General features: G+C 40.0%; 4 protein-coding genes across 4 annotated transcripts in view; 3 read left to right on the top strand and 1 right to left on the bottom strand.

Annotated features, from left to right (window-relative positions):
- The window catches only part of LOC117821147 (retinoic acid receptor gamma-A-like), a 67171-nt gene extending 64587 nt beyond the window's left edge, over nt 1–2584 (bottom strand). Inside the window, 1 exon segment of the mRNA XM_034695222.1 lies at nt 1087–2584. The gene's annotated coding sequence lies outside the window, so the exon portion shown is untranslated.
- mfsd5 (major facilitator superfamily domain containing 5) lies at nt 538–3479 on the top strand. The gene is made up of 2 exons (XM_034695207.1): nt 538–705; nt 1050–3479. The coding sequence occupies exon 2, from the start codon at nt 1134–1136 to the stop codon at nt 2580–2582; it is 1449 nt and encodes a 482-aa protein (XP_034551098.1). The 5' UTR covers nt 538–705; nt 1050–1133; the 3' UTR covers nt 2583–3479.
- A 554-nt stretch (nt 3480–4033) lies between these two features.
- On the top strand, nt 4034–9384 carry LOC117821139 (protein lifeguard 2-like). The gene is made up of 12 exons (XM_034695212.1): nt 4034–4294; nt 5809–5899; nt 6018–6106; nt 6225–6289; nt 6402–6455; nt 6562–6612; nt 6700–6739; nt 6988–7025; nt 7223–7310; nt 7448–7543; nt 7790–7843; nt 7932–9384. Exons 1-12 carry the CDS (start codon nt 4280–4282, stop codon nt 8079–8081), a joined length of 831 nt encoding a protein of 276 aa, XP_034551103.1. The 5' UTR covers nt 4034–4279; the 3' UTR covers nt 8082–9384.
- Nucleotides 9385–11182: 1798 nt separating this feature from the next.
- On the top strand, nt 11183–20199 carry si:dkey-21c19.3 (sentrin-specific protease 1). Its single transcript, XM_034695277.1, has 18 exons — nt 11183–11872; nt 12101–12159; nt 12276–12463; nt 13176–13248; nt 13478–13670; nt 13791–13929; nt 14028–14146; nt 14452–14738; nt 14831–14894; nt 15198–15236; nt 15328–15412; nt 15500–15640; nt 15868–15999; nt 16083–16286; nt 16376–16455; nt 16585–16669; nt 18824–18919; nt 19012–20199. The coding sequence occupies exons 1-18, from the start codon at nt 11739–11741 to the stop codon at nt 19072–19074; spliced, it is 2181 nt and encodes a 726-aa protein (XP_034551168.1). The 5' UTR covers nt 11183–11738; the 3' UTR covers nt 19075–20199.
- Nucleotides 20200–20214: the final 15 nt, after the last annotated feature.

The following is a 20214-nucleotide window of genomic DNA, read 5'->3' as shown; positions in this document are numbered from 1 at the left end:
TTCCAAAACCGGAAATCCAGCGGCGTCTGGCTCAGCATGCAGCATGACAGATCGAACAGAACAGTCATACTATATACTAAATTCAAACGCAGTATGCAGTAGGCAATACCTACTGCCTACTACATTAGTAAGTAGTATGTAGCAAGCCGTTTCGGAAACAGCCAAAGTGATACCTCTTATCTCTTGTCCTGTACATGCAAAAGTAGTGTTTTCAACAAAAACCTCATCCTGTTGTCTTTTGACAGTCAACTTTATAAGGTAATATGATTATTTTCCATGAAAACAGTCAAATGAAGTCTGTTTCTGATGCCAGATGTCCATCATCTGGTCTGACACCTACCCCCTCAGGGCGGTTTCAGGCATTAAAAATGACAACAGAGAAGGTGCCAGTGTTGCTGCTGATGGTCTTGTTTGCTATTGAAGGTCATAAAGAGGCATCAGTATCATTTTCAGTCTGTTTCTCAGCCAGTTCAAAACTCCTCACAGGGCCTTTAAGCAACTTCCAGCACTAGAAATCAAAAAGCAGAGCGAGAGCGCCATCTCGTGGGGAAGTGAGAGAACCCGGATCCCGGAAGTGAATCGTTTGCAGCTAAATGAACACTTGCATAGGTGTTTTGTTTTGTTTTGCACCATCACCTGGTTTCCTTAAATGCTAGGGCTTTCTCGTGTAGTATAACTAAGATGGGACATCTTTCATACAGGACGGTAAGCGACTTAAGTTCGTATGAAACAGTAAACTGAATAAAACACCCATTTTAACTCCAGAAGCAGGTTAGCTTACAGGCTAGAGCGTTAGCTTAATAACAATTGTAGCAGGTACACGTTTAGTGCTTACGTGTTTAGGTAAACTAAGGGATACACCACTGATCCTGGTTTGTGTCATTCCTGTCGATGATATTTTACTGCTGTACCGTTTTTGTAGTATTTCAAAATATGGGCAGGAAGCTACAAATCCACGTTTTACGAATGATGTGAACTGAAGGATATAAAGAAGAGGAAAAGTAAACACTCTGCTTTCGGCTACACTTTCCATGTTCTTGTTTCCTCAGGTGCTGAGAGATCGATACAGAAGTGAAGGGAACTCACCGTGCTCTCAGGTTTGACCTCCAGGTGGTACAGCACTTTATGACACCATGTTGGTGACAGCGTATTTTGCCATCGTTTTCCTGATTGTCCTGTGTGTTGGCCTCGAGCTCACAGCACGCCGACTCACGCCACCTCAGTCGACCCCAACTGCTGTAGCAAACCCAGCTTTCCGTCGCTTCCAGAGTATATTCCTCCGAGCATACCTGTTGGCTCTATGGTCGGACTGGCTCCAGGGTCCTTACCTCTACAAACTCTACCGCCACTACAGCTTCCTGGAATCCCAAATAGCCATCTTATATGTCTGTGGACTGGCCTCCTGTGTTCTGTTTGCTCCTTTTTCAGGCTGGCTCCCTCAAGCTTTGGGCCGTAGACGTGCATGCCTCCTATTCTGCCTGTCCTACTCCGCTTGTTCTCTCACCAAGCTGTCCAGAGACTACTTTGTTTTAATTGTGGGCCGGATCCTAGGGGGTCTGTCAACATCCTTGCTTGCCACAACATTTGAAGCCTGGTATGTGCATCGGCATGTAGACGTCCATGATTTCCCCAAGGAGTGGATCCCCAGCACTTTCAACAAAGCTGCTACCTGGAACCATGGGCTTGCTGTGGGAGCAGGGCTGGTGGCTAACATGCTGGCCGAGTGGCTACACCTGGGGCCTGTGGCTCCCTTTCTCCTGGCTGTTCCCTGCCTGGTGTGTTGTGGCTGGGTGGTGTTAACAGATTGGGGCAAGGAAGAAGCAGAAGCAAGTCCTGAAGGTGACAAACAAACCTTGCTCTTTGGCACTGCGAGTGGAGGTGCGACCCGTTTGTCTGCGAGGGCCCGCTTCTCTCGCAGCTGCCAGGACGGACTGCGCTGCCTGCTGTCTGACAAGAGGGTCATGCTTTTGGGTGGAGTGCAGGCTTTGTTTGAAAGTGTCCTGTATATATTTGTTTTTCTTTGGACCCCAGTACTAGACCCTCATGGACCTCCTTTGGGAATAGTGTTCTCATGCCTAATGGCTGCCAGCATGGTCGGGTCCCTGCTGTACCGCCTAGCCACCTCCACCCGCTACCGTCTACAGCCTGGCCATGTTCTCTGCCTGGCTGTTTTGATGGCCTTCTTCTCCTTCTTCATGCTGACCTTCTCCACTGCCCCAGGTCAGCCAAGACCTCATGAATCCTTTCTGGCCTTCCTGCTGCTGGAGCTGGCCAGCGGCCTCTACTTTCCTGCTGTCAGCTTTCTCCAGGGCCGGGTGATCCCAGAGGAGAAGCGAGCCAGTGTGCTGGCCTGGTTCCGGCTGCCCCTGCACCTGCTGGCCTGCCTTGGGCTGCTTGCACTACATGGGGAGGTTTCAGGAACAGGTGGAGGGGAGGGTGGCAGCGGCACCAGGCACATGTTTGGAGGCTGTGCAGTAATGATGCTCGCTGCTTTGATGGCTGTAGTCAGTCTGTTCACACTGGGCAGGAATGATACAGATCTGAGACTAGAGGGAACCAGAGGGGAGGGGGAAATGTTCTGAGGTGATAGACCATATACCATCCATGCTTCACTGACTTTTAAATGTAATGTGCCAGTATTGTGTCTCTGAAAGAAGAAACATAATGTGCTTACTTTTGAAAAGATCAATGAAGGACAAATCTAAAGGAGATGTTTAGGTATATTCCATTTCAACTGAATTCTCACTTTAATATGTTTGCCTTGTACTTATTTCTTGTTGTTATTGGGGGAGAGTCTTTTTGCTCATAAAATGTGGTGGGACACTTTCTGAACTTTGCCACATGTACACACATGTTTCATCTGTCGCGTAAAATGCCAATAGCTTCATCAGTCATGTCCAAAACCCCTTTATTATTCCATCAACTTTTATAAATAACTTGTTTTTAGCCAAATGTGACAACAAGGAGATGGGATGATGGATTTGCTAAAATATATTACATTTCATCTGTAAGTATCCTCATGTTAACCATATAGCTCATTTTGCTTTTAAAAGCAGACATGAAGGGGCATGGGTTACAGAGAGCTCAGTGAATACCCAAAGAGGTAAGGTCATGACTAACATGTAGACCATTTTTGTATGACAGTTCTTAGAATAATTCTGCCACTGGCCTTTGATTACTCTCTTTATTTTATTTGTTGGGGGCTTTTTGCCTTTATTTGATAAGGCAGCTGAAGAGAGACAGGAAATGTGGGGAGAGAGTGGGGGAAGGCATGTGGGAGATGGTCGCAGCTGGGACTGTAGCCTCTGTATGTGGGGCGCTTAGACCGCTAGGCCACCAGCGCCTCCTCTAAAGAGGGCAACCATCAGGTCAATTTTATGTTGAATATTTTCATTCTGCACCACCCAAAGGCTATTGTCTTCACATTTCTCTGTTCTTTGGCACTGTTAAATAAAAGTACATATTGTACTTATCATTTATTCCCAGTGTTTGTTTGTTTTCTTTCTATTTGTTTTCTTTTGTTGCCTATTAACGTTGTAAAATGTTATTGTTGGAGTATCATTATCACTTCTCTGTAGAGACAGTGTACTATCGTAAGTGCTGCCGAGTTACCTCTTCTTAATCAATGCGAAAAGGAAAAACAAAATTAACAAAAAGGGCTCATTCTGTATCAGTGTTTTCAATGCATTATGGATAATAGTGGAAATAAATTCAGAGTTGCAGGTTAAAACTCTACTTGGAAAAGAAACAAGTTTATCAGGTTATCCAAATGAAAGAGCATTCCTAAGTTTGATGTTACATTTGGATTGGGATCCAAACTGCATCTCTAGAAACATGACAATATATTTAGTCTGCTGTTGCCCTATCCTAGATTGGAGCCCACAGCCCACATTTCCTGATTTCTCTAGACTTTTCTCTTCATGAAACATCATACAGTCATCACTCCCCCTCCTCCCCCATTTTGTGGTGTTGTGGTACAGTCCCTGCTCTTCTCTATGGCGCAGCTTCACCTGGATGCTACCAGATCACCCCTCAGTGAGTAAGGGAGGGGGGATATGCACGAGTCTTAAATGCGTTGTTTTGGGATTGCATCACTAAATCGTCAGAGGTCTTCAGTTCGAGCAGACTCATAGCACTGTTAGTCTTGAGGTATTTTCTCACAGTGTCGAAAAACTCATTCAAGCACTACAATAGGCTGTTGGAGAAAGGAGACACCGGATCCTCATTGACAGGTATCCAAAAGAAGATACAACCCACTGGAGGACGTCAGAGAGGCATCATGACACAGGGCAAGGTATGAACTTTCTTTAATACTGTCAGTCAATTAATCTTTCTGTCCTTGTCATTTTATTTATGTATTTAGAATTTGTGCGCAGGGCCTAGTTTGTTATATAACTCAGTTGGTTTGTGTGTTGCCGCTCCATCCCCTTGGTCTCACTGTTGTTAAATGATTCAAGGCAATGTACGCAGTTCAGTTGTGGATACTGCGTCATCATAATGAATGATACTAATTTGCGTAGTGGATCATTTTTTGTCTGTGCTTTTGTGCGCATTTAAGTAGACTGGCTCTGTCTATTTGCATTATTGCGTTGGATGTCTGTTAAACTGACTAGTTTATTTATTATATTTCTATCGTATTATAGTATTTAATTAATGCTGATATATTAATTTGTGTTTTTAAAGAACAAACTTAAGGGTTAATTAGCCTATGTGTATGTTGGTGAAATGCGTCATCGGTCTTTTCACCATGTTACGTCACCATGACGCACCGTTAAGCTAAGCCTATAACCTCAGTTAGCTTTATTTTTTATGTGACACAATATATATAATTAAATAAGGCGTAAACCAAACTAATTCAAGTTGGTCTAATATAGCAACTCTGCTGTAGCTGGTCCTGTATTTTATGCTCATATAGGCAAGTCATCAGTCAAAACTGTTGTGCAGGGCAGGTTGTTTTTCTTCTATTATCTTTAAAAAAGGTTAAAAGTTAAGCAATTGTAAGGCTTGAGGATGCAGAATAGTATTTTTCTGCTAAAATTAACTCAGTCAATAAAGCATTATTTGTAGTCAAGGGAACGACAGGTTATCACTGGATGTTTAAGTAAAGAGTTTCAGTAAAATTAGAAAGAAGAACATATTTTGTTAGAATTGAAAAGGAATTAAATGACAGAAAATTGGGGGTGTGAGTATTGTGAGTGCTAGAGCAAAATAAGTGTGTGTATTCGATAAAAACAGCAGGAAAAACACTGCCGTTGAAGATATAAGTTAAAGAGTAAGAAAGTGAACTGTGAGCTACTGGCTGTTTAAATTATTGTTGACATAAAGAGGAGTGGAAGCATTTTGATATGTAAGTAAGTGTGAGCCCTGTGAACTTAAATACTTGAACTTCAACTGAATTGTCTGCAAAATGTGATGCTTAAAAACTCAAAATATAAATGATTAAAAAGTGCTCCTTTTACAGTACAACACACAGTTACAAAACATGTGAAAATCCATCATGACTAAGTCACCTAATACTTTGATCTCCGTTCTCTAAAATTTAAAACGTATTTCATTTGCACACCAATTATTGCTCTGAGTAGTATGAATTATTTTTGGTAGACATTTGAGTTTAATCTATGCAACAGTGCCCCAAGTGGATCACTCTGGTACTTTCTGAAACATTTACTCTCATAACTAGAAGTGGCAGGTTTAATGTAAAGTTTTGTTCTTTTAAGTACACATTTGAGCTCACTTAAAATTTGTTACATACTAATGAATATGATGTGTACCTAAATCAATAACACATCTTTCTTTGGGGGCTTCTAGCTATCACTTGCAACCAAAGCCTCAGATGGCTCCCCTAGTGGACAGGCCTTGGTGGCACCAGCTCCTCCAAGCTATGAGGAAGCCACTGCGGGTATGCTTACACACTGTTAGTGTATATAATTATAATTTCATATAAATTATATATTTGACAATTGAGTGAGAAATGCATTGTAAACCACCTACATGTTGCAACTAAATGTGTTTTCTAGGCACCAGTGCACCTTGTTATGATGATGTTGAGACACTCTCAGACTTCAACTGGGATGATCGCAACATCAGGAGGATCTTCATCCGTAAGGTATTGTGAATGCTGTGCCTCACTTATTACATTCTCTTAAATTACATTGTTTAACTTTAAATGGTGTATAAGTGCATGCATTATCATGCAGTCTTTTACATTCTTTCTTGCTTTTTAGGTTTATGCCATCTTGATGATCCAGCTTATGGTCACTCTTGCCATTGTTGCTATTTTTACTTTCTGGTAAGGCTTAAGCCTTCTTTTTCAATTTACTGTCAATTTGAACACATCGAACAAGTAATTTGATTAAACATTAACTGGTTAGTGTATTTACTTGAGTCTGTGCTATTTTTAGTGACCCAGTGAAGGACTACATTCAAAGCAACCCTGGGTGGTACTGGGCGTCTTAGTAAGCAATGTTCTTCTGTTTAGCCTGAAGTCGGTTATACTTTATATTTTTGATTCATGTCACTTCTATTTGACAGTTACCTAAAAAACTGTCTGTTGTTCAACAGTGCTGTGTTCTTCGTCACATATCTGACTCTGTCTTGCTGCTCTGCACCAAGGTAAGTAAGAAAGTTCTCAAAAGTTGCAGTATCAGACCCAAATTAAATCACCCAAATTACTAAAACTTCAGTTTCTTACTATTATAGGAGACAGTTTCCATGGAATCTGATTCTGCTCGCAATCTTTGTAAGTATGAGGCAGACATTTGTATTATTTTTATGTATTGATTCATTTTGAAATCTGCAGATTTATGGATTAACAATATTTGTTAATCTGTATTCTTTTAATCCACTAATTATTTTGAACCAACAGTTGAAGTATTAAAAATGAATGGATGGATGCATTTCATAAATGATGTTCTTCAGTTAAGACTTGTCCAAAAAGATTTTTTTAAATGCCTGTATTTCACAAAGTTGTCTTATTATCTGTTACAGACCCTCTCACTCTCCTACATGACAGGGATGTTGTCCAGGTACAACTTCATGTGTGATCATTGTTCGATGTTACTTTGCTTTTTTTTTTCTTGCAGCCTGCTGTAGACTCTCTCCTTAGTTTGTGTGGTGATGAGTGAGGCTGGTGATGAAGTTAATATGAAATTGTAATGTTTATCCAGATTTATAACTGCTTGTAACATTTTCACTAAGTTGAGCATCATTCTTTTTTGGATAGCTTCTACAATACAAAGTCAGTGGTGACGTGTCTGGGCATTACATCAGCAGTCTGTCTCCTGGTCACAGTCTTCAGCTTCCAAACTAAGGTGAAAAAATAATACTTACATATAATTTTTTCTGCACTTTTTATATTATCTGACATACTGATACATGATTATTTGGGAGGTTTTCACATTTTGGATAAACATACTTAGGGTGTATTTAATTTTCTTTCTCCATCCAGATTGATGTGACATCCTACCAAGGCGTGCTCTTTATCTTCTGCATGGTCATGTTTATCTCTGGACTGGTTCTGGCAATTGTCCTCCCATTTCAATATGTAAGTATGACTATCCAAATAACACACACATACTATTTGTTTTCTATGTAAAATTGGAATGTGTGGGGTTTACAAGTAATCAGGCTAAAGGTACAAAAGATCCAAAGTGAATTGCTAATTTGACAGATATTTGCCATGGGACTGATGGGAAGTCCTAATGATCTAATGCACTAAGAAAGTACAACGTCGACCTTTTGGTTTTCTAAATGCTTGATTTCAGGCAAATAAGGTATTTTTTGTGTTTAGGTTCCCTGGTTGGATGCCACCTATGCAGCTTTGGGAGCCATTCTGTTCACCATGGTAAAAGAGAGAGATCATAAAACATTGTAAATTCTAGGAATCAGAGATAAAGGCAAGGCAGTCTTACTTATAATATTTTTTGTTGCAGTTTTTGGCATTTGACACCCAGCTCCTCATGGGAAACAAGCGCTACACCATGAGTCCAGAAGAGTATGTCTTCGCCACTCTGAACATCTACCTAGATATTATCTACATCTTCTCCTTCTTCCTACAGATCTTTGGAAGAAGACAAGAGTAAACCATTGCCCTATTTTCTGGGATATAGACCTGGGGTGAACCTTTAGTGTGACATGATAACAGTCTTTTAAAAATGTGGTGAGTGTGATGACAGTGCTTCCAATTGTTACAACTTTACTTTTGTGCGTAATATTGATAAGGTTGTGAATTTATGTCAATAGATGTTCATCAGTACCAAACAAATCCAAAATGTCTAAAACCTTTCCCACCTCTCTAGCATGTTGTTATCACCCAACACATTAAAGGGTAGCTTAGTAGCTTTACCAGTTAAAAACATAGAGTGATCAAAAAACATTCTCTATTTAAGGTAGAAAAAACCTAATGTGACTGTTCATCTGTAGTTGTATGGGTGTCTTTATATCCATGCCTGCTGAATATCACAAATATCTCGCAAACAATAGATGTCAGTTCTCTTCAGAAGAACTATGAAACTATACACTATGCATGACTCAAAAAAAAAAAAGAAATCATCATGACTATGCCAAATCATGGTCATCCCATCAATAATCTAGTGCTGTGGGTATGAATTCAGTGACTGAGAGTACAAGTCTTCACAGACTTCGACACTTTCCTGGTATTTCCAGTTATGAAGAAAAACAGTATTGACACAATGAGTTTATTCCTTTAACTGTTTGTGGGTGGGTGATGTGTTTTCTCTGTTTTGAATAAGAACATGAATATTGTTCTTCCTGGATTTGTGAGTTGCTGCATATCACTACCTTGATTTGTTGCTCAGTACACTGTGGTAGGACTATATTTTGATATTTGCTCCACTTTCAGTCATTACCTTTACTCTGCTGCTGTGTTTATTAGAACATGTCATTAACTATACCTTATATCTGTACATTAAATCTGTTGAATTAACATTTTATGGGATTTTATTTTCATGATTGATATTTGGTTTTAAAAAATTATTGATGTCTGCAATGTAAATGTTGGTGTAAGTATTATTTAACTTTAGGGAGTCAGTTTGAAAGTGGTGACACATGACAGTTGAATACAAATACAACAATGCCATGCATGTATGTATTTCATGTAACTTTTGATATAGGTTCATTGTGAAGGGGTTTAAATGCTATATTTCATGACATTTAAAATTTATTTTTCTATGACAGAACGTATATTTCAAAAGTGTGTGATATAAAATGATGAATTTGATGCTTGAAATGAATTTAAAACTATTTTAAAGTGGCCTTGGATATTTTTATTTGATGATATTGATGCAGTATATTATTTTTATATCATCCTGCATTTCACCTTGGCATCTGTGTTCTTGTCATGATCTATTAAAAGGTGAATGTGTGTAAATGCCGTCACTGGTTCTCTCTAATTTAACATGATTAAAAACCTTAAACAAAATAGTGCCACTAAAACGAAGCCACTTCTCACAAAACATGTTGGATCAGAACATCTCAATGTTGTGGAGAGATCTTTTGTGTCTCTCTAAATAATATTAATATTCTCATTAATCAAAATTGCCAGCAGACAAACTGGCATTACAGAAATATGCAGCTTCAAGATGCGACATTTACCGGTATCTCTGTCCTAACAGAAAAGCTGTGTGAATATTTTGACTAGACATAAAGTGTATGTTTCTATTTTTGAACTACAGCAATTACCAGTATAGGGAAAAGTCAACATGTGAAGCTGAGTGTGCAGTATGTCTTTTAGATTCAAGATTCAAGAAAGCTTTATTGCCAAGTGAGCTCGCACACACAAGGAATTTGATGTGGTGAATGGAACACTGGTACTTAACAACAAGACATAAGGACACAAAAACTGTAAGGACACAACAAGACAGTAAGGACAATAATGTATAAACCTAAACACAAATCCCCAAATTCTAAATTAAAATACTATCTGTACAAAGAAAGGTATAGAAGTACTTTAAAGACATGAATAAGTTAAATTGGCCTAAGCCAGAATGCACATGTAGTAGATTAATATAATAATAAGATATGTTATGGAATTTTTAATCCTTTAGATTGGAAAGGTTCTCTTAAAAGTTTGCTTTTTTCCCATTTTGCTTTACTATTCAGGTATTTCTGTAAATCCTTTCCTACACATAAAATGAACGTGATAGAAATAAAACCGAGTTTTTGTTTTTTTCGACTTTATTTTAGATGTACATAACAAACAATGGATACATTCAGAAGGAGCATCATACATCAACAATCATTAAGGACACAGAAAAAACACAGCTTAAGTTGTTAATTTAAGGTAAATGAGAAAATTACACATACATAGAAAATAATAATAAAATAAGTTGAGTAGGAGAGGGAATAATTGTACAATTCAGTGAGGAATTCTTTTAGGGAGTCATATATTTTAGGTGCTCTTGGTCCTTTGGTGCCCCCCCCCCCCCCCCCCCCCCCCCCATGAACAGATCCATACCATCCCTGCATTCACACTCCATCATCTCATCTTGAACTGACTCTCTTGACTGCTGCTGGCATTATAATGCATAATATTCTGCCATATTTATTATTTTGTATGACATTATTATTGTAACTACAACTCATGGTCATATTACACACCCATATTTATTTTTACTTATTGCTTTTTTGTCAATTTGTCATTACCAACCACAATAACACCATGTCAACCTGCCACTACTGAAACATTCTTAATACTGGCTGTAATGACTTCTATTTAATCTGAATTCCATTGTAAAATTGTATAAATCTAAATTGTATTCTAGCTTTATTTATCTATTTTTACTTATCTTATTTTATTTTTCTTTACTTATTGAAACTTCTTCTTGATTGTACTTATGTCTAGTTTGCTGTAACAACTGAATTTCCCCCCCGGGGATCAATAAAGTAATATCTTATCTTATTTAGAAAAACAACACATTTGGGGGGGGGGAGATTTCATAGTCCTGTTTTTATGAATAAAGCATTTTGAGAGACATAGAAATATGTTACAGCAGATTTCATCACTTTTATTTTTTTAATATCAAACCGAAAGTCATGTCATAATTTATTGGAAAAGGAAATTGGAATGGATTTAGTGGTCTGTCCATAGACTGTAAAAAATATCTGTCTGCATAGTCTGTCTGCCGGCTGTGACGTGTTATTAAATGGCCTCCTCGAGCCTTCACTCAGCCAGTAATCCTCGTGCTCACTCAGGCTTTCAGCATCCAGTCATCCAATCACAGCGCGCGATGTTTGCGCGACCTGACCAGCCATGTTGTGGTTTTGAATGAGGAAGAAGCGGGAGATAATATTCTTCAACGAGTTTATATGCAATTTAAAGTGACGTTCAGGATATATAAATGACTTTCGGAGTGACTCAAAATGATAACTTGTTTTTTGATCGCGTTGGTTGCGACTTATCGCATTCCTGGAGGAATTTAAACACATTTCCATAAATTAGCCGTGTAGCTAACAACGTTAGCTAGCAAGACAGCAGCAAGGCTAGTAGCTAATACTCAGCTAACTAGCTAACGGTTACCGTGTTTCTTTGGGGAGTAAAATGTTAAATGTGAGGTTCGTTATCCGTCCAAAGAGCCTCAGCTAACCCGCTTCAGTCGAATGAAGCGCATTCGGTCTATTTGTTTTGACAGTATTGTCAGCTAGGTTCAACTCACGCTGCTTTCTTTAATTAGACGATTTGTTCTCATACCGCGGCGTTGTTGTTCTAAAACTTTTGAGCCATGTTGAATAAAATCTACGAATGGATGGAAACAAGTTTTGGCAATCTCCGGAATGGTGAACCAGCTGCGCAGCACTCGGACACACACCGGGCTCCTGGAGATGGTCAGGCGAGGAGGAAAAGACCACTTGAATGGTATAAACTGCAACAGCGTTACTCCTTTGTGTTGTCAGAAGTAGGTGTGTTTGTAAAGACGTGATATCCAACTTAAGATAAGTCGACCATCAGATTATAACTTTCACTTTTGTGATGTTAAGACTTCCTTTTTTGGCGTTAACGTGCAATTTCAACCACTCATTGTACGCTGATGAAAATCAACAAAGATGGAAAGTATAACTATGAAGCTTCAATCTTTGTTTTTAGTTTGGAAGGTGGACATAATATTGACCAGGATGGACTGCAGATAAAGAAAACTCGCATGGGTGATTATACACGAACTTTTATACATACTATAATAGAGCTATATCAGTGTAAACTTTCATTTTGTTTTTCTGATTTTTTTCCTTGACTGTTTTCCTTCTGTTATGAATTTGTGTAGGGGATCTCATTGACACAGTCAAGATAGCAGCTGAAGGGGTCAGGACTCATAGCTCCAGTGTGGCCACATGGATGAGGAACAATGTAAGCCCCACCTTGAGAAACATACTGCCTGCCTCCCCTGGTCCTCCACCTGGAGATCTCCAGCAGCAACCCTCGACATCAGCAGCTGTCTGGGCTGAGGAGCCGGTGAGAAATGAGAATTTAGGCGTTTTTCGACCACAGGAACTTTACCCCGGAACTAGGGAATTTTAAGGTGGCCCTGAAGGGTAAATCCAAACGGCAAATCAGAAAACACTAGGGCAATTCCCTGAGGGTACCTAGTTCTTCTGGTTTTGTTAATGTCATAGTGTTTTCTGAATTGTCGTAATGTTTTCGGATTTGCTGTTGTGATTTGCACTTCAGGGCCACCGTAGACTTTATCCCTGAACTATGTGCATTTCGACTTGAGGAACCAGGGCCTAAATTTAGTTAAGGGGTAGATAATCTCCCCCCTGAAAAGCCCCCGCTTGGAGGGTAGTACTTTTCAAAGGTCCAGGGACTTTCGGCTGAACATAACTGTGTTTGAGGAGTTTACACAGTTGTTGAAACACAGAGGGAGTTCCAGGGAATGCATACTAGTTTAGTTTTTTATTAAGATTTCAAAATATTATTTAATATATATTTTTTTCTCCATACGTCACTGGCCTGATTAGCACAATCTACCTGGGACTTCAGCTCGCGGTCGAAACGCAGACAACAATGGGGGCAGAGGAACCTTTTAGTTCCGGGGAAAGTAGTTCTGGGGGCTGAAAGACCCCGGAACTCTTAGTCGAAATGCACCTTTTGGGATTTGACTTTTAAATGTCATAATGATCTTTGCATCTTTAAAAAAGAAAGTAATCTTTATGTTTGCTTTAAGATCATGGAAAGGAACTCTCTAGACGAGGCATTTGCAGCTCCCTCAACTCTGGATTGGAAAACACCCAAATCAGGTAAGATTAACACAATCGGTATGCTGTGCAACTGTCAGGAAAGATTGTTAATATGTGTATTGTTAAGATCATGTCTGTACTGTCTGCAGTCAATGCACGGTCTTTAAAAAAAAAGTCATATTAAAATTGCAAACCCACCTTTTAAGCGCTTTTGCATCAAGGTTGCTAGTGTCGGCCAAGTCTGTAATGCTGAATATGAACTGAATTATTATTATCTTTGTTTTTCAAGAATGCCTGCGTAGTGAAAAGTTTGTTATGGGATCGAAAGTCTGTCGGCGACAAGCTTGTATGAGTTCTAAACATCGCGAAGTGCCAAAAACAAATGGGCACCCAGTCAATGGGCCACCGTCCATCACCCCTGAGTTGCACCCATCTCCACGGCTGGGCAGGCCCCTGAACCTCAGACCATATGGAACATCTAGGTATTCCCTACACCTTGTGTTGTGCTTATTTTGCCTGTAGACAAAATATTTTTCAATATTGAGTCGACAATTGTCCAATGAGAATGCTTGAAATCGCTGAAATCACATTTGTGTCTGCAGTTTCTTGGGGGGAGTGGCAAGCAGCTCCTGCACCAGCATGTACGAGAAGACCTTTCCAATCAAAGTGGTCCAGAGCCCAACGCATAGCATCGCATCTGGTCGCATACACAGGGCCAGGCCCCGCTGCACTGCACAAGAGGTGAGACACCAGGACAATTAGACATCATGTGAATTCTTCCTGTTTGTTTGTTTTTTGTTTCTTTGTTGACATCATGTTGCTCCTTTGATTTTGTCCAGTCTGTTCGGGACGAGGAGAAGGAGGTCTACAGGCAGCTTCTTACCATGGTTTCCGGCGGTCAGTCCTCTTTCCTTCACAATGGCAACTCGCACGCCATCGTGAGGTCACACAGAGATTTGTACGTATCTAAGCATATTATTTTGAATTAAAAAATGGCATATTGAAACTATTCATGAAATGATTAAGTAATACAGAGTTAAAGGGCACAGGGGAAAGAGTACTGGCAGAATTTAGTCACTGGCCAGTTGGAGGCATATAAGCTTTAAACTCCTGTTTTTTTTTTATTGATTCATTCACAAACATTAAGGTCAGTGTGTTAAGATGATAAACTCATCAGCTCATTGGATGTTAATACCTTTCAAATGTATCTAGATGCTGTTTGTCCTGTTCTCTTACCTGCTTATCCCTCATGTTCCTCACCAGCACCAGCTTCCTGACCACGAGTCGCAGACTTCTGCAAGTTTCATCTCCCTCTGGTTCGGCTGGGGATGGAACTTCAGAAGGACTCAGTAGTCCCCCGAGTCCCAGGGTTTTGTCCAGCCAGAGCTCCAGCAACCTCCCCAGCCCACTTGGGGTCTCCACCAACAGGCCAGAGAGTCAGGCATGGTCTCTGGACATGGACATCAGCTCCAGCAGAGCAGCTACTCTCACATCAGCCCCCTCCCCGACTGCTCTGCAGGATAACTCATCTCAGGACACACAATCATCAGGTACAAATTTCAACCACTTGTGGAACTCAGTGAAATTATAGATATTGTTATTTGGAGTGGTCATTTTCTAACTTTCTCGTCTTTTCTTGCAGCTCATGATGGAGACTCTGTAATTATTGTAAATGAACAAAAGGGTAAAAAACCAGACAGTTCAAGGTTAGTATCTGATTTAGTCAGTCTTGCTACTTTCATGGTTTTAATACAAGCTTCATTTTACAGCAGTTACTATGAATAGAATTTTAATGTTATAAAAGCGTTGCCAGAATAAGTAATCTGTCTAGCATTTAATGATCGGTGTTGTGAATTAATAAATTTAATCTAAATTGACTTTATTCCAACATGCATTGATAAGCTTGTGATACATGAGTGAGCATGGGTGTGGAGAAATAATGACCTCAGTCAGGAAATTTACAGTCTGCTCATGTTTACACACAATAACGTTCTTCTCTGTTTGTACAGTGTGCAATGTTTCCAAGCAGAGTTATGGATCAAAGAATTGTAAGTACATACCAATCAAGCTTATTATTATTATTATTTACTATTGATTATTTGGTTTCATGTTTGAATATATTTCTTGTGGTCACTGTAGGACGAGCATGTATGACTCTCGGGCGAGAGAAAGACGGAGACAGATAGAGGAGCAGGAGGCCTTGGCTGCCCAGCTGTTGCGGCAGGTGAGCGCGCCCCTCCTGAAGACCTCTCCCACTTTTATTATGTCAATCGTGTTTTGTTCCCTTTAATCACACTTGTGTCTTTTACAGCGCCTGTCTGACGAGGGTCAACGCAGCCCAGATGTTGAGGTCCATGTTCGAGTTCCTTTGGAGAAGGAGGTTCCTTTGACTCTTGTGATAGAAGAACCAAAGCCTGTGGAAGAGAAGCCAGAATTCCCTGAGCTTACAGAGGTTTCAATGAATCTTTAAGTGCAACCAGTGTTTATCATAAAGAGAATAGAGACTCTGCTTCATCTCAAGAGGCTATCCTATAATAAATAAATTAGACAACCAACTTGATAGATCTGCTTCTACTTTGAAGATATTTTATTTCTGAGCCTTTTTTCTTTTTTACAACTCATATGTTTAAATTCAATGGTTATCTAGTTCTTACATGTATTCTTTCTCTTTATCTTAAGGAAATTGAGGATGAGGTGAACATGGCACTAAGGGGAGGTAGTTCTCATGAAGTTTTAAGCGAAGGCTTCGGTCTCAGCCTCACACGCAAAGACCTGCAGACCCTCAGCAACCTCAACTGGCTGAATGATGAGGTGGGTTCACTTTGTCCTTGTGTAGAATCTGTCTTTGTACTACTAGCATACTAATGGAAACCCTCTCATCTTTAATCTCTCAGGTGATCAACTTTTACATGAACCTGTTGGTGGAGCGCAGCAAGGACCCCAACCTGCCATCAGTCAATACCTTCAACACTTTTTTCTACCCTAAGCTGTGCAGCAGTGGCTACTCCGCGGTCCGCCGATGGACCAAAAAGACAGACATCTTTTCTAAAGACATCCTTTTGGTTCCTATCCACTTGGGGGTGCACTGGTGCCTCTCTGTGAGTCTTTATTTTGTACAATGTGAAACTGAAAGTAAGAATCTTGTGGTTTGAATTATAGTGAACTAATATGCAACTCTTTTTCTCAGGTGGTGGATTTCCGCAAAAAGAAAGTCCTTTACTTTGATTCTATGGGTGGAAACAACGACGAAGCATGCAGAATACTGTTGTAAGTTTCAATAACATTTTTTGTCATGGATATATAGTTTATTATTTAGATGGCTTAATGTATCTCCTGTGAACTGATTTTGATGAGGCATTCAAATGTAGAGAGAATGACTGATATTTGTTTCCCCAGTGAATACCTGCAGCAGGAAAGTAAGGACAAGAAGGGTAAAGAAATGGATACCTCAGGCTGGACTCTGTACAGCAACAAGCGCCATGTGAGTCCTTCACACACCAGAGCAGAGAGCTTTGTTTCTTTGTGCCATTATTTGATCTATAGAGAGTTGTTCTCAGGAAATGTCTTTGAAGTTGTTTCACAACATGTAGCTTTTGAAGAGGGTGCAGACAAGCGGCAACCTCCGGTCTAAAAATATGAGTCCAATGCGGAAGTGCTAAAAACTGCAGTTCATGGAGGATCCGCTTGAGGCTGGCTCCGGAAGTAGCGGAAACCACATACACACCAATTCAAAAAAGCTGATCTTTACAGCAGAAATAAACATGTTTACAGCCTGGTACAAAAGACAAGGGTAGTCTGGATAGCTCATTTCTCGATCGGCACACTGTACGGGGGGGTGAATTTTTTCAAACGCGGCAATTTCATGATATTGAGATTACGAGTCTTCCAATGAGAGGCACAGCTGACTTGATTGACAGGCGGGAACACTGTAGCTGTTGGCTAGGAGGCTCAAAGCCCGCCTCTTTACGTCACAATCGCTCGACAGCAACAATATAACGGCGGCCGATTGGCCTCAAAACAGCGTTCAGAAACAGATGGGTGATATCATGGATACTACGTCCATATTGTATACAGTCTATGTGTAGTGCTTGATCACTGAAATGTTGCGCGCATGCTTAACAGTCACAGCACAGGACATCCAATGTCAGTCATGACCGGTGACACTTCATGCTGTCACTATTTTCTCATTTTCCATGATTAATCTGCAGTAAAAGTCTTTCTGATGTCACTTTAATATGGCCCCCTCATTTGAACACACGGGGAACTGACTGCTGTGTACGCAGAGTTCCTATCTGTGTCACATGACTGTCAAATGTTAACATGCACAACGCTGCTGCAGCTGTCACAGTCACCCCACAGTCACCTCATGCTCAATTAAGCGAGACAGATTTTGAGACAGCATATTCCCGGTGCTCATTAACTTTGTTGGCACACATACAAACTGCTCATGGGACCATGGAGAGCCCACTTTGGTTGTCTTACACCTGCAGCGCACTGACAGTTTAGTGTAGTGAGAATCCCATGCAGAGTAAGACGTGGAGTTTTGGTTTAGAGGTAACTATCCTGAGGCACGTGGCGCAGCTGTAATGTTTCGTCATTGCCAAATGATTTCTGATGTGTAATTCAGTAAACCTAAACAGTGCTTATTAATAACGTTCATGAAGTAACGTATGACTGCGCTTGTTCTCTCTACTGCTGTTGTCTCTTTACTTCTCTATGGGGGTGTCAGAGCTGCTGTTAGGCCTGGGCCCTGTGGTAAAAGTAGGAAGGGGTCTAATTTAAAAGTAAGGATCCAAGTAATTAAAAGTGTAAATGTGTTATTGCATTTTTAAAATTGTTTTCAAGTACATTTTTAAAAAAAAAACTGCAGAAAGAAAATTCTGTATTAGGGTTTTTCCGATATTATGCTCCCCTAGTGTTAAGCCTCCTTTCAGCCCTTCATATAATGGGAAATCATCAATCATCCTCTGGCATACTGCCTACTCTGGTTAACTGGCACATCTATCAAGGGGCCAGTAAGTGTCTCCTAACTTAAAAACAATGCACCTTTCTTTTTTGACCACTTTCAGTTGAGGAACAGTCACTATAATGATGCCTACGACCTTGGTACTTGATTTTTTGCTCACAAAACACCAGGGGCCTCATGTACAAAGGGTGAGTACGCACAAAAACTTGGCGTACGCTCTTTTTCACTGCAAAGTTCAGATGTATCAAGAGTGAAATGACCGTGGAAATGTGCAGTGCCTCACGCCAACTTCCTGGCTGGCGTACTATGCACGTTTCTACAACTGTTGATCCTTAAGCCACAGATTCATACATCTGGGTATTTTTGTGCGTACGACGTTTTCTGGATTTGAGTGTACAATTTGTTTCAGTAGAAAATCCTCTAGTCTTTGTACATGAGGCCCCTGGTGTTTATAATATGTTCGAGCATGGATACAAATTTCAAAGGAAGATGAACTGTGACACTTAGCAAAATGAGCAAACACTTTATTCTTTTGTAAAAGTATATCCCACATTGTCTTCTCAAAGGACAAACATAGTATTATGTCAAACCTTCACCAACAACTACAGTTGTTTTGCCCTGTTCTTTTACCCATTCAAATCTTTATATTTCTCTTTATATTTTTTCCAGGAAATCCCACAGCAGATGAATGGTAGTGACTGTGGAATGTTCACATGCAAATATGCAGATTACATCACCAAAGACAGGCCAATCACATTCACACAGGTAATTACCGAACACCTAATCAAAGAACATTTCAATACAACAACACTCCAAAGATGGCTTACCTGACCTCTTCTCTTTGCTCTCTTTAATAGAAACACATGCCATACTTCAGGAGAAAGATGGTCTGGGAGATTACGAAACGCAAGCTGTTGTGATGTCAGCACGAGAACATCGAACTTGTAAAGTCGACTCACAATGTCGAGTCATAACGATGTATGAGCTTCATTCAACAGACAGTGGTCCTTTTCTTGGATCAACTTGCACACCAGCTCATCAGATCAGGAACCAGCTCTTCTACTCTGCCTCTCCCCCTACACCCTCCGCTAACTGGACGGAGCCCCCAGCACTGCCTCCTGTCCCCCTACTCCACTCTGTTGTTTATGTTGGTGCACCCATGGAGCGTCGGTATAGCAGTACAGACGTACAGACCATACTCTGAGCTGCAATTTTCTGTTTGGTGCAGACATACAAAGTTTACATGTTGGTGTCTCACAGGGAGATGAGCATTTTATGCTGCATATTTTTTTATACAGACAGGTGTACTAAATGTATTTGCCTTCAATGTTTGATACTCTAAAGAAAAAGTGACTTGATAATTTATGTATGAATGCCAACCCACCGAAAACTGGCTTCTCTAAAAACGGGTCTCTCTGTATCTGAACATGAGACTTTTTCTTTCTTTTGTCTTCTATTGTGAGGAAATTTTAAGCAAAAGCCGGATTATTTTTGTAAACTATGTGATTAAAATGCACAAAAGTCTTGACTATAACATTGCCTCAGAGTATGAGTTCTAATCAAAGCAGGATGGGGTCTTTATTTTCCACTGAGTAACCAAACAGTCTTAATAACACCCTCAAACTGCAGGGTTTATACATTTTGCCAGTTCCTCCTGTTTCTTTAGTCTTGATAAAAGATTGTAAATTAAGGTCCAAAGTCTATTTTATGTATTTCAGAGTTCATTTTTTTGTTCAACAGAAACTGTGGCATATTCGGTATATTTTGAAATTTGTACATATAAACTTATACAACCTCTTGAACAGTGTAATATACTTTTTCTTTATGTATTTTTATCTAGTCGGTTTAAGAAGTAAATTCTCATGTATTGTGACTGTTTTTTGTGCTATACCTCAAATCACCTGGTTTTGATATAAAACTGCCACATTTCATAAACATGAGAACCTGGACGTGTGTCTTGGCTTACTTGAAATACATCATCTCCTTTTTTTAGCTTTCTACACTGCAGAAATGTATCCTTGTGTAATAAAAGCAAACAAACCACAGTGAATACATTTTAT

The sequence above is a fragment of the Notolabrus celidotus genome, chromosome 11 (assembly GCF_009762535.1).
Source record: "Notolabrus celidotus isolate fNotCel1 chromosome 11, fNotCel1.pri, whole genome shotgun sequence".
NCBI lineage: Eukaryota > Metazoa > Chordata > Actinopteri > Labriformes > Labridae > Notolabrus > Notolabrus celidotus.
The sequence above is the reverse complement of the archived record's forward strand: the minus strand, read 5'-3'. Positions and strand labels throughout refer to the sequence as shown.